This window comes from Arvicanthis niloticus, chromosome 3 (assembly GCF_011762505.2).
Source record: "Arvicanthis niloticus isolate mArvNil1 chromosome 3, mArvNil1.pat.X, whole genome shotgun sequence".
Classification (NCBI taxonomy): domain Eukaryota; kingdom Metazoa; phylum Chordata; class Mammalia; order Rodentia; family Muridae; genus Arvicanthis; species Arvicanthis niloticus.
The window spans coordinates 50,845,779-50,858,137 of record NC_047660.1 but is presented as its reverse complement, the minus strand read 5'-3'; the positions used below and the strand labels follow the sequence as shown (position 1 = coordinate 50,858,137).

Below are 12,359 nucleotides of genomic sequence, written 5' to 3'. Positions count from 1 at the left end.
AGGAACGATCTGCCCTAACCCCAAAAAGAGAATGTATTTTTAGTACAGCATGTTTCTTTTAAATTATGTATTGGGGCTGGAGAGATGGCTTGGCAGTTAAGTTCATCCTCTGGCTGCTCCTCCAGACGATCCTGGTTTGATTGTGAACACCTATATGGCAGCTCTATAACTGTTTGCAACTCCAGCCTTAGGAGATATGAAGCCCTCTTCCAGCCTCCAAGGGCACCATATGCAAGTGGTGCACAGATAAACATGCAGGCAAATCAACTATCTGCATGTAAATAAATTACTTATTTATTTTCAGCTGGTATTGTACAGGTTTGCCTGTACAATATTACAGGAGTCAAATATTAAATTATTATGAATTAAGTGAAATAAGTAAAATGAATGAAAATTTTTAAAACTTACAGTAATGTTTGGTTGTCAATACCATTTAGCCTTATGAATTCTTTATATGCCTGGACATATCCAGTGTTTTTACAGAAGTGTCACCAAGGCTGTGGGCACTGTGTCTGAGTCCAGAGCTGAGAGGCTCTATGAGCTGTGTGTTAGCCCAGGAGCACAGCTGGTGCCTTTTTGGTCACACTTCTTCATGGTGGCCCCTGAAAACCTGGGTTATCTCACTTCTTCATGGTGGCTTATGAAAACTTGGGTTATCTCTTGCTTTCTGAATGTTTTCCCATACAAAATTTTGTTCCTGTGACATTGTCCTTTGCTTATTATTAGGTGCTATATATAGTCAAGATACAAAAATATAAGCTTGTTGATTTTACTAAGGTTCTTCTAATTCTAAGCGCAATCTTGAACAAGTTGATGACTATGACCTCAAGGATAGGACCAACCACAGTACATCAAAACCAGGGACACATAACGCATCGCCAACACCCTCACCTTAGTGACTGCTCCATTACACAGACCTCCGATGGACACTTGCAACTCAAGTAGTCATGAATCATGCCAAGGTTGTGACCCATTTCATGTGCCATTGTTCCTGCGACTCGAAGATGGTAGTTACTGTGATCCTAAGGATAATAATGGGGAAAATGCCATGTACTCTCATGAAGACATACTCTTCCTGCTATCTAGTTCAGCTGAAGACCTCTCTCTCTCTCTCTCTCTCTCTCTCTCTCTCTCTCTCTCTCTCTCTCTCTCTCTCTCTCTGACACACACACACACACAAATAGGAAGGAACACAAGTAAGGATATCAATTTATCATTTGAACAATAAGTCCAAAAATGTCAGTGCAACCATGAGACAAAGTGGACTCTCAAATAATCAGTACTTTGGGGATGAACATCTGTGAGGATGCTGAGATAATAAAAGGATTGGTTCTTCAGTGAGATGATGATTATACTTATTTAAACACCTAACAACAGGGCTTCAAAACCCATGAAGCAAAAACACGCAATTGAAAGATAAAGATGAGTAAATTAGCAACTATGTTTATATGTGTTAATGCCTACTCTCCTTTAAGGCTCAACAGACCCAAACAGCACTATAGATTACCTTGATATTATTGACAATTATAGAACAAGAACAAGAGAAAATTTTGTGTCCGTTTATATGGAGCTACTAACTAGACACCAATATCAAAATCAAAATTGTACAGAGTATACTCAAATGTGTAAAAGTAATAATAGAAAATTTTGTGCAACACTTACAAATAATATTTGAGTTAAAGCCCAGAAGAAAAAGTATGAAGTATTTAAGGTGAAAAGATACAACATCTGCTCCATGTATTGTATAGTGTATAGTGTATAAAACAGTATATAGTGGTGAGGCACTAATTGCGTTAAAGAAGAACAAATTTAATGTGGTAATAATAGAAGAGAATTATTAATACAAGAGCAAGTCAATGGGGTTTAGAGAAAATGCCATTGAAATCATCAATGATCTTTGTAAAGATAAAGGAAATTGATAAACACCAATGGCAACTGGCCATGAGAAACAAAAAGGTATACCCAATCAATATTGTAACTAGATAGGGGATAGGCTTATAAGTTAGTGATGTGGTAATGATTGTGAAGGATATCATCAATCAATTTTGCCCCCTGAAATATGTGGACATTTTTTCCAGAAAGATGAAACTACCAAGGTTACTCAAGTAAAGATAATCTGAACAATCTGAATAAATCAAAGAATCAAAATAATCTGAACCATCTGAATAAATCAAAGAATCAAAATAATATGAACAGTCTGAATAAATCAATGAATCAGTAAAATTTGATCAAAAGAAAACTACAGTCACATACAGTTTTACTGGTGAATTTTGTTAACTATTTGGGAGAGATAGTAGCAACTCGATTCCTATAGTGCAAAAGACCAGAGTGGTGAGTATATCCCAACTCCCTGAATGTGGCCAAATTTATTATAAAAGGAAAACCCTTAAGAATCATATTACACAACAATAAAGCTACAAGCAGATACTGCCTTTGAATCTAGATTCAGAGATCCTAAAGCTGCATTACCATTTTAAATTAAGACAATATATTACGAATGCATTGTATTTATCCTAGAATGCAAGGTTAGATCAATATTTGCCATTTAGTTTCTATATTATAACCAGAAACAGACAGTAGGTAGCCCTAGTGACCTTCTCTATAGATGTGGTAGAAAACTTTGGGAGATGCATAGAACCATCATTTGATCTTGAAACAGACCTGAACAACACCAACAGAATGGTAAGGAGAACACATTGAAGACATGAAGGCTAGACCAACTGTTGATCCAGAAAAGTCTGTTGATCTATAAGGAAGAAAGGAACAGAAAGAAAAATGAGAAAACTAACTTTAAAAAAATAAACAATTTCTTTAGAACTCTAAGCAAGTACTAGAGAAATTTAAGTTTCCAACCATTGCTTAAGTATTTACTCGGGTTTTGAAATAGTAAGAAGTATTTTTCCAATACTCTCTTCCACAGAAGTTGAAACCCAAGCATTTATATTTAAGAAAATCCAGTGTTTATCATGTGCTCATGATATTAAATTTTCCCGTTAAATTTATTCCTTATTTCCTGCCAAGAATAGAAACTTTTTGGCCTTTAGTCCTAACAAATGTTCCCCTGTAAATAATTGTTTGGTTATAAGTTAAATGTCATGTATTTTTTTTTAATTTTGTGTCTTTTTCATACTTTATTTTAAGCACTTATTCTTATGTTCTTTTATAATGTTTTCATTGGAGTAATATTTTAAAATTATTTATTTTGTTAACTATTCTGCACTGAACAGAAACAGGTTTGAACCAATTGCACTCATTTGTTAATGGATTTTACTGACTTTAATTTGGCTTTTAGAATTTCTTTATTTTTAATTAGCAATGTTGACAGTGCCCGTCTTAGCCAATGTTCTTTTGCTACCTGCAAAAGGCTTTGAGCTTTGTTCACTTACAGAAAATTTAAGCACCTGTCAAATTTTTAATTCCACTAGTTGATTCAACTTGTTTTTTCCCACTAAACAACATCAATGGGGTAAAATATTGATTCTGCCAAGAAAAATGAGAAAATTAATGGAATTTCCCCGTACTTTCCATTTCCTGTATATTTTGTCTTTTTACTTAACCTGATTTTACATACTTTTTATTTGGAAATTATACTTTGGCATTTTGACATATTTAAAGAATTATCATGTTGGTAACTTATTTTAAATTCATATTATAGATGATTTAATACTTGATTCTACCTTTGTATGTTATCAATTCTCAACATTGATAACATTTATAAAAATAACACTCTTCCCTATTCTGTAGTTACCTATTTTGGTTTCTTTTCCCCACAAATAGAGTACATTTGGACATTAATATTCTTACCTGGTTATCTGTGAACATAGGCATCTTGTTAATTTGTCTAGTAAATGGTAAGACTTACAATTTAAAATTGGAACAGCAAATTTTCCATAAAATTAGTGTCATTTTTTCCTTTTTGAAATCATCTCTTTAACCTTTGACTACACATTTAAATCTTGTCTATGATTTTCATCTTTCTATGCCATTACTCTGTAATATATGAATATACAGCAATTTGACTGATTGGGGAGAGTTCAAATCACTTAGGTTTTCTAGCTACTAAGATCATAGCTCAGGAACTCGCTAAATATCTCCTTAAAGAACAAACTCCATACCAAAGTGTATCTCAATCTAGAAGTCACTTTCCCAGGTGAAGGAGTTGTGTCTGCTGTTCTCCACCATGTTTTTCAATGAGTCATCCTTGTAGTGCTCACAGACTGATGAGCACCTTTAAGTGGGCCCTATAATATGGAATTTTAGTTACGTTCATGAAATCATTGTGGTTAAGAGTATACATCCATTGTGGTGCTCTGTAAACTTGAGGGTTAGGTCACAATGATCCAGGTTTTTTCTGAGTTTCCTGGAATGCTGGTTTGAGAGAACCCAAAAACTTTTTAAAGATCCTACTACGTTGAAATGGCCATACTACAGAAATACAGCCTGGAGCTCTCTCTTCTCTCTCTCTCTCTCTCTCTCTCTCTCTCTCTCTCTCTCTCTCTCTCTCCCTCCCTCCCTCTCTCTTTTTTTCCATATGTATATGCTTATGCATATGCATACACATATGTATATGATGTATATGCATACATATACATATATGTATATATTTGTGTGTATATATATGTATATTTATATTAATTAAGCTTTTATTAACACATACGTTTTGAACTGGTTTGTTATGATCAATTTAAAATGTAAATTATTTCTACTGGACATAGGACACCCATTTTCATGGCATGAACTGTTCCCTGAGGAAGGAGATTCACTAGCCATTTCAAGTCCACAGAGGCAGCTTTCTCCTGTCTCATGTCCACTGAAACTATGAACCTGTGCCGGGGGTGCATTCTTGATTTCATATACCAAGGAAGTACAAGTCTTTTTTTCATTCATTATATTTATTTTAGGTTTTATTAAATGGTCTTTCAAGCAAACAGCCTTAAGTGTAGGGTTTTGACATAATATTCAATATTACTTTGATTGTATAACTTTCCCTAACTCAAGGCTAAAGTCAATCAGTTCTTCTAAATATAGAGTCTCAATTCCTCTTTTCATGATCTGCACTTGTTCTTCTTTTGTGTAGACTGAATAAAACAGATTTCTATCAATGATTGCCTTATCTATATTTAAGAAAAAGGGCACTACTTGGACCCAAAGCAAAGACATATTCAACAAGGACCCATTGGAGTGTGTTTTAAAAAACAAACAAATAAAAATATGTGTATAGCTTCTTAAATCTTACCTACACCCTCATATATCATTCCCATTGTGCAAAGAGAAAATTATACATACGAGATTAGTTGGGCAATATCATGATGCTTTCGTTTGAGCAGATCATTTCCCCTCCACTTAGAGAAGTTTTCCAGGGTGGTGTTGGCATCTGGTGTTATCTTTATTTTATCCTCATCAGTCCAGATTTCGACTCCAACTAAGGCCACGTGGGCATCAAGCTTATTGTAAAGCTGTCAAAAGGGAACCCATTGCAAAGCAATGAATTATAAGAGTGAGATCCATTTTTAAATATTTTCAATGCACTTTGTTTTCCAAAAACCATCATGTAACTCACTTCCTTTCTCACCTGAGCATTACTGGATTTCTCCAGATAAAGTGCTCCTGAATATTACATTTAAGTAACTTCTTGAGAGTTATTTTCAAGATGGAATGAGAAAATGTGGGTAAGAGAGGTTCTACAGCTCCACAGATGGTAGGTCTGCTTTGTTTCTTGTTTACTTTAACTCCCTGAAATAATTTTCTACTAGAGTTTGGTTACCAGTATTTTCTTAAGTGGATTTTGGGAAATAAAGTTCTTCCAAATAAAACTTGACTTATTATCGTTTGGTCCTAAGAACATGTGGTATTAATATCTAATGAATAGCAACATTCATAGTCATTCCTCAAAAGCCATGGCACCCATAGTCCCAGGAATTGCTTTCCTTCCTAGATTATTGTTCATCCATAACAGCACTCAAGAACACCCCTTCACAAAGTGTTTAAAGTTACATTTTGTAAAATATATCATACCATGTTGATGTAATTGGCCATCTCAAGCACTCTCTTTCTTATTTCAGTAAGATTTTTATTGTATTTCTTAAACTAAAAGATATGAAAAAACATAAATAAAAGCTGATAGAAATTAATATAATTAGAAGATTTAAAAAGACAGTTTAACTTATTTTACAGTGATTATAATTATCAGTTATTCATACTTTAAAATTAAAAGCAAAGTGAATCACTTTCAATGTAAATTAAAGAACTTGGAGAATAATATTATATTTTATCCCTTGAAATAGCAGGTCAGCGTATAGATCTTAGAAATTTAGCCATGCATGGTAGCACACCTGTAATCTGAGAAGAGGAAGGCCAAGGCAAGAGGACCATGATTAAGGACAGCCTTGAGTATGTGTCAAACTGTCTCAAGCAAAACCTCAATATAAAAAGAAAGAGATTATTCTAAATATGTCTTAATTTAATTTCTGTGGTTTCCTAAACTTGTAGAAATAGTACAAAGCATGGTTCAACATGTTTCAAATCTATGCACAGTATGAGTCTAACACTACAAGGCCGTAGATTTGAGTTCTGAGATAATTATTTTCCCAATAGTTTTGAGATTCGAGCATTTTTCTTGTTGGCATTAAACACACAGAGAACTTGTTTGGAAACTCACAATTAGAAAATGTCTTCCTAGAAAAGAAATTAAATGGTATTTATTACCAAGGGTTGCCTTTCTCCAAAGAGCCCATCCACTGGGCTTTGTATATTTGACTGCTACACCCAGATTGTAATGTAATCCTACATTACAAATAAACAACTTTATCAATGACAACATGACAAAAGTGTTCAAATGGAAAATTTCAGTTTAAATTTGGATTTCTAAAGATAGTAAGAAAAGAGGGTTTTAGGGCCAACAATATGATCTATGCATATTTATTTCTGTCAGTCATTTATTTCTGAGAAGAAACATTTGTCAGTTTCATTACAAATATCAATTTCATAGACAGAATAATTTATCCATATGGTTCCTATTCTTGATCTTTTTAAATAGATCTGGACATTTCTATTTCACACAACCAGTTATAAACAAGATAATTTTGTGAGATGCATTTATTTGATATAATTACCTCACCATTATCCAGGACCACATAATATTCTATGTATTTCTTAGGTTCTTGAAGCATTCCATCATTCAACTTCTGAAACAGAAGAAAGATCATGATTAAGACAGCATCTTTTGCTATTTATCTTTTATTTAGCATGAAGAGGTTGGATTGTATCTGAGAATCAAGACAGACAATATTACTATTTTAACTCTACTACAACATTTAGGTATGCATACAGACAAGGCTCAGAATGTTAGAAAATGAAGGGAAATGTTTGATTTTATGATTCCATCATCAAAAACAAATTACATAAGATAGAATCTTATATATTATCTAGTAAGGTGTATACTTACCTCTCGTTTCTTATAGGAAGAAAATATTTACTACCAATCTCTATACATTCACAGTACTCAGGAGATTAGAAGAGATAAATCTATTTGGTCCATCAGCATAGCAGTTCACAAGAGACAAACAAATAGATGTAAGTATCAAGTGTAATTAGTATTGTGGGTGGATTCAGTGAGTGACTGAAGGTGTGTGATTAGATAGTGATTTAAAGTAGACAATTAGAAAAAGGCATTTTTAAAGGCAGTCTATACAGTATGCTCCTAAAAATGTGAAACTGAGAATTGAAAACAATGGAATATCATCCAGAAAAGAAAAAAGTCGAAAACACCAAGATCTATGGTTAACTGGCAGTGATATGTTTGAAAAACAGGGAAAGGTCTTTTTGTCAGAATAAATGGAATGTAAATTTTGTAGTTGAGTGTGGGGGGGACATACAATGTAGGGAATGCTGGGCAGAATCAAACAGATATTTGTAATTCATGGCAATGGTTTGGATTTTATGTCACATGTGATGGTTAGAAAGACATCCATGGATTTTAACATGATGCATTTTATAATGAAACATCATTCAACCTAGTAAAAGGAGAGAAGATTCTGCTAAGGTGAGGACATAGAAAGGACCGATACAAGTTATTGTCATGATGATCTTGGGACACTACCTGAGAGCTCAGTAAAGAACTGAAATACATGAAGATATGGACACCATGTGAGGGAAGAGAAGAGAAACCAACAATAATTGCAATACATAGGCCACAACTAGTAACAAACAGTGTCAGTTTGTAACTGGGGTGGGAAAAATGGGAAAGAAGCATATTGTATTTGGTACATAAAACAAGTAGTTCTATTTTTCCATATTAATATTCTGATATCAAATATTTAAATGGTTACAAGACTGAAAATATGTTTGCAACAATAGCCAGTACCTAGATCTCATATACCCCCCCCCCTTTTCTTTTTTTTACAAGAAAGGACTCATATATATATCCCAGGTTGGCTCCGTATTCATCACATTACATTGCCTCCACCTTCTAAGTGCTGGAATTTACAAGCAAATACCATCCATTAAAGCTGGTTTACAAAGTGCCTGACATGGACCCTAGGGTTTCATACACCTACAAAAATTCTACTATCTGAGTGACACGCTAGCCCTACTGAGTCCCATTGAAGGTGGAAAAGAACGTGTGGATTAAATGAGATTACCTGGGAAGAATTCCAAAGCAAAAGAAGAAAACAGTTTGATCAGGACTTCTAGTATCAAGTGACTGACCAGAAAGGGTGACCAGAAAGTTGCTTCAGAAAGCCAACACAACAGCATGTCAGGAAAGCATTGTCATTTCTGCATGGGTCTCAAAGACTTAAGATGGAAGACGAGAGGCTAGTGCCTGCCAGAACCAGAGTGATATTGAGAGAAACATGTAGCCAGAGCAAGTTCGTCTGAGTTCCTAGATAAGGTTGGTGAAATTTAATTCCATGGCAAAGAGAAACAACCTTAGGGCGTTTTGTTTTGTTTTGTTTTGTTTTGTTTTGTTTTGTTTTGTTTTGTTTTGTTTTTAACTTAGATGATTAGATGATTTTACTTAAAACCAGTCTTCCTGGTGCTTACAGATTGTGAGAACACTTGGAAGAGATCATCGAGCAATGAAAGCGAAATGACAGAAACATTTTAGTACACACCTCACAGCTGAACACAGCTGGGCTTGTTTTTACTTCTGTGGTCATAACAGGATTCCACATGAGAAAGAATATTCTATGCTCCAACAGGTAGATCCTGTGTTTGTACTGCTTGCTACTGCATTCCCAGTTCACTGAACATCTCTGAGGAGATATTTTTCATATTTCCACTTCAAAAGAAAAGTCCCTACACATGTGCATTGTTGTGAGATTTAGAGAGTGCTATTGTCTACTCCTAGCTCTCAGATATTATATTTCAGGCTTCTTTTTAGCCCTTAGACAATGTTGATGATAATAGCTTATGCACAGATTCTTACTCAGTAAATAGTGTACAGAAATGTTTGCCATGAGTATAACTATAAACTATTAGTTTCAGTAGTGACTATAAAGTGCAAGTCAAGCTTACTACTAAGATTAGAACCAAAGGCTGGAAAAGTGGCTGAGCAGATAGAACCCTCCCTGTGAAAATGTGAGCTCTGAAGTCCAAATACCCAAAACCACTGTGAAAGATGGATAGATGTAGTGGCCTACCTCCAATCCAGCTACAGAAAAGGCAGAAAACGGGGATTCCTAGGACAAGATGGCTAGTCAGACTATCCAAAAGCACAAGATCTGGGCTCATTGGAAGCCAATATTGTAATTGTGCCTCAATATATAAGATGAGGATCCTTTAAGAAAAGCACTTGACAGCAACCTGGAGTCTCCACAAACACACAGACAGGGTCATGTGTATATGCATGCAATATATATATATATATATATATATATATTATATATAATATATATATATATATATATATATATATATATATATATATAGGTAAAAGATTAGAACTCAGGGGTTAGGACACAAAACAAACCCTACGCACAATCAGCCTGGTGGCAGGAAGAACTATGTCCTGATGCAGTCCTTGGAGCCACAGTGCATCATCCACTCCACAGTTGCTGCTCTCCTGGTCTTCACTGGGGTCATCCTTGAAGAGTGCATGTGCCTGTTCATCCACGCTCTCTGAGCTCAAAGGTTCAATAAAATAATTTTCATCACCTTGACTGATGTAACCCCTGAAGAACATAAGTATTCAGGTTTCTTAACACAATGGTCTTGTTTTGGAGTTGTACAGCCAGAGTCCTGAAAGTCCTCATGACCAGAAAATAGCCCAGCATATCTGCTGCTGACACTGGAAATGTTTCCTCACTCAGTCCCTGCTTTCATACTGTCTCTACACTTCAGGGGGCCTCAAAAGTAAAGGATGCTTTGGAGTCTTAGAAGAGATTAATATTCTAGGCCTATTCCAATTAGCTGTGAATCTAAAGTAATGTTATTTAACTAAGTAGCCTCACTTTTTAATCTGTAAGATGGAAAAACCTAATGAGTAGCAGGGTGGTATGGGGTGGAAAGAGAATAGGGACGCATGTGGTCAGCAAAAATTTCCAACGTCTTCACAAACCCTAGTACTGAAGTCTAAGCTGACTTGTTGACCACTCCACTCTACTCATCCCTGTAAATGGCTGACTGGTCATTAAATTGCTTTTAATATTTACTAGCTTTGGTGCAAATGATGAGTAACTTCAGCTGTATTTTCATTCTTTAATCTAGCATTCCAATGATTTAATATTAGCCTGTATTATATTCAATGAGATTCATTCTAAATTAATTACTGTACTAAAAACAGAGGGTAAAGATCTGCAGTCTCTTCCTCCATAAACCTTTTATTCAAAAATGAGAAAAATGGATGTGTAGAAATCATTTTTAAAACATATATGTATTTATTTAGCATATACACGTGTATCCAATTATATATAATTAGTGTGAAATGGAAATGCACAAGTTTCTGAAACTGGAAGACAGCAAGTGTGGGTTCTTTGTTTCAAATGGTTTAGTTGAAGTACAAAGTAGCTGAAGTAAGATATTTCAATAAAGGCAGATGTAGTGACAAGCAGGAAATAATTTAAAGATACAATACAGGGGTTTGATAAGGAAGTGGAGACTGGAGGCATGATGCAGGGAGTCTTCAAAGACTTCATGATGCCTGATTGAGTAAGTTATTACTTGACCATCCATGAGGTCAAAGATACAAGAAAAATAATGGATTTGTGAGACAATTGATTTGCTTGGTTTAGAACTCATAAAGATGTAGGTCCTTTAAGGTACCCACCTAGATGTACAGAAAAGGAAATTAATCAGTTCTTGGTATTGACAAAATACCAGAGGGTAGACAGACACATATAGGGAGTCAGTAACAGGCAGAAGGATATAATATTTGTAAGAATAAAAACTAAAGAGAAATAAAAGTGAAGAGAGAAAGAAGAGGAGCTACACTCCCTCAAAGAGGCTGACTATAAAAGTGAGTCAGGAATGAAAACAAAACTGAAGGCAGTTCAGTTCCATAAATTTCATGCTTTAAAAAGAAATGGTGTTTTGATGCAAAATTTCAAAATTTTGTAGCTGTTAGGAATCACACTTAACTATATTATATAAGTAATCATATTTGAGGGCCCTCAGACTCATCAAACATGACGTCTGCATCAGTGGGATGTGGAAATAGTCCTCAAGTCTCACCCACCGTAGCCCTTGGCACGTGCTGATGCTGGCTGTGGAAACTTTCTCACTTATGATGTGTCCTTGGTAGTAACAGCTGTCCTAAGAGAAACAAAAGGCATTTGGTAAAGGGAATTCTTGAGAGTTCTTAAACTCTACAGCCAATTTGAATTTGAAATCTTGGAACAGGAACAATTTCTGCTGCTCAGTAGTAAAGTTGGAGACTTTTTAAAAAGTAAATATAAGCATTTTGTCTCAAATTTTAAAGATAGTTAATAACCACCAAATGCTTATTATGCAGTCTGTATATTATAAATATACCATATTATTTCCATAATATACCATTATTTATTACCATAAATATAGTGTAGAATATAACATTATACACTATAAAATGTATTCTATATTTTATTATAATATATTAGTATTAGTATTGCTGACACAGTATAAAATAGCTAAGCACTATTTAGAAAAAAATTGTAGTTGTCTCAGTTTAAAATTGAATTCTCTGAACATCTGACTTATATTTTTTCCTCTTCAAAAATTATACTTTTCCAATTAGGACTGGTCACCTTTGGCCCCTCTTTTAAACTTATGTATTATTCACGTTGTTTGTCCTAAGAGTGAAACTTGATTTAAGTGATCTTGCACAACACACAATGATTCTATTTGGAGCAAAATACTAGTGTTATTTCTTTATGTGATTGTTC

The 12,359-nt window shown here is 34.6% G+C and overlaps 1 protein-coding gene across 4 annotated transcripts in view; it reads right to left on the bottom strand.

Moving 5' to 3' along the window:
- Adam28 (ADAM metallopeptidase domain 28) overlaps positions 1-12,359 on the bottom strand; it is a 53,357-nt gene that overhangs the window by 31,828 nt on the left and 9,170 nt on the right. For all 4 annotated transcript variants that reach the window (XR_013109292.1, XM_076930796.1, XM_076930797.1 and 1 more), the window contains exons 5-11: positions 11,675-11,751; positions 9,980-10,172; positions 7,113-7,184; positions 6,016-6,087; positions 5,287-5,456; positions 2,662-2,746; positions 892-1,022 (exon numbers count right to left, since the gene is read on the bottom strand). Coding sequence is in view for 3 of the 4 variants with exons in the window: in XM_076930796.1 (XP_076786911.1) it covers positions 892-1,022; positions 2,662-2,746; positions 5,287-5,456; positions 6,016-6,087; positions 7,113-7,184; positions 9,980-10,172; positions 11,675-11,751 (800 nt within the window). In the remaining variant the exon portion in view is untranslated. The remainder of the gene's footprint in view (positions 1-891; positions 1,023-2,661; positions 2,747-5,286; positions 5,457-6,015; positions 6,088-7,112; positions 7,185-9,979; positions 10,173-11,674; positions 11,752-12,359) is intronic.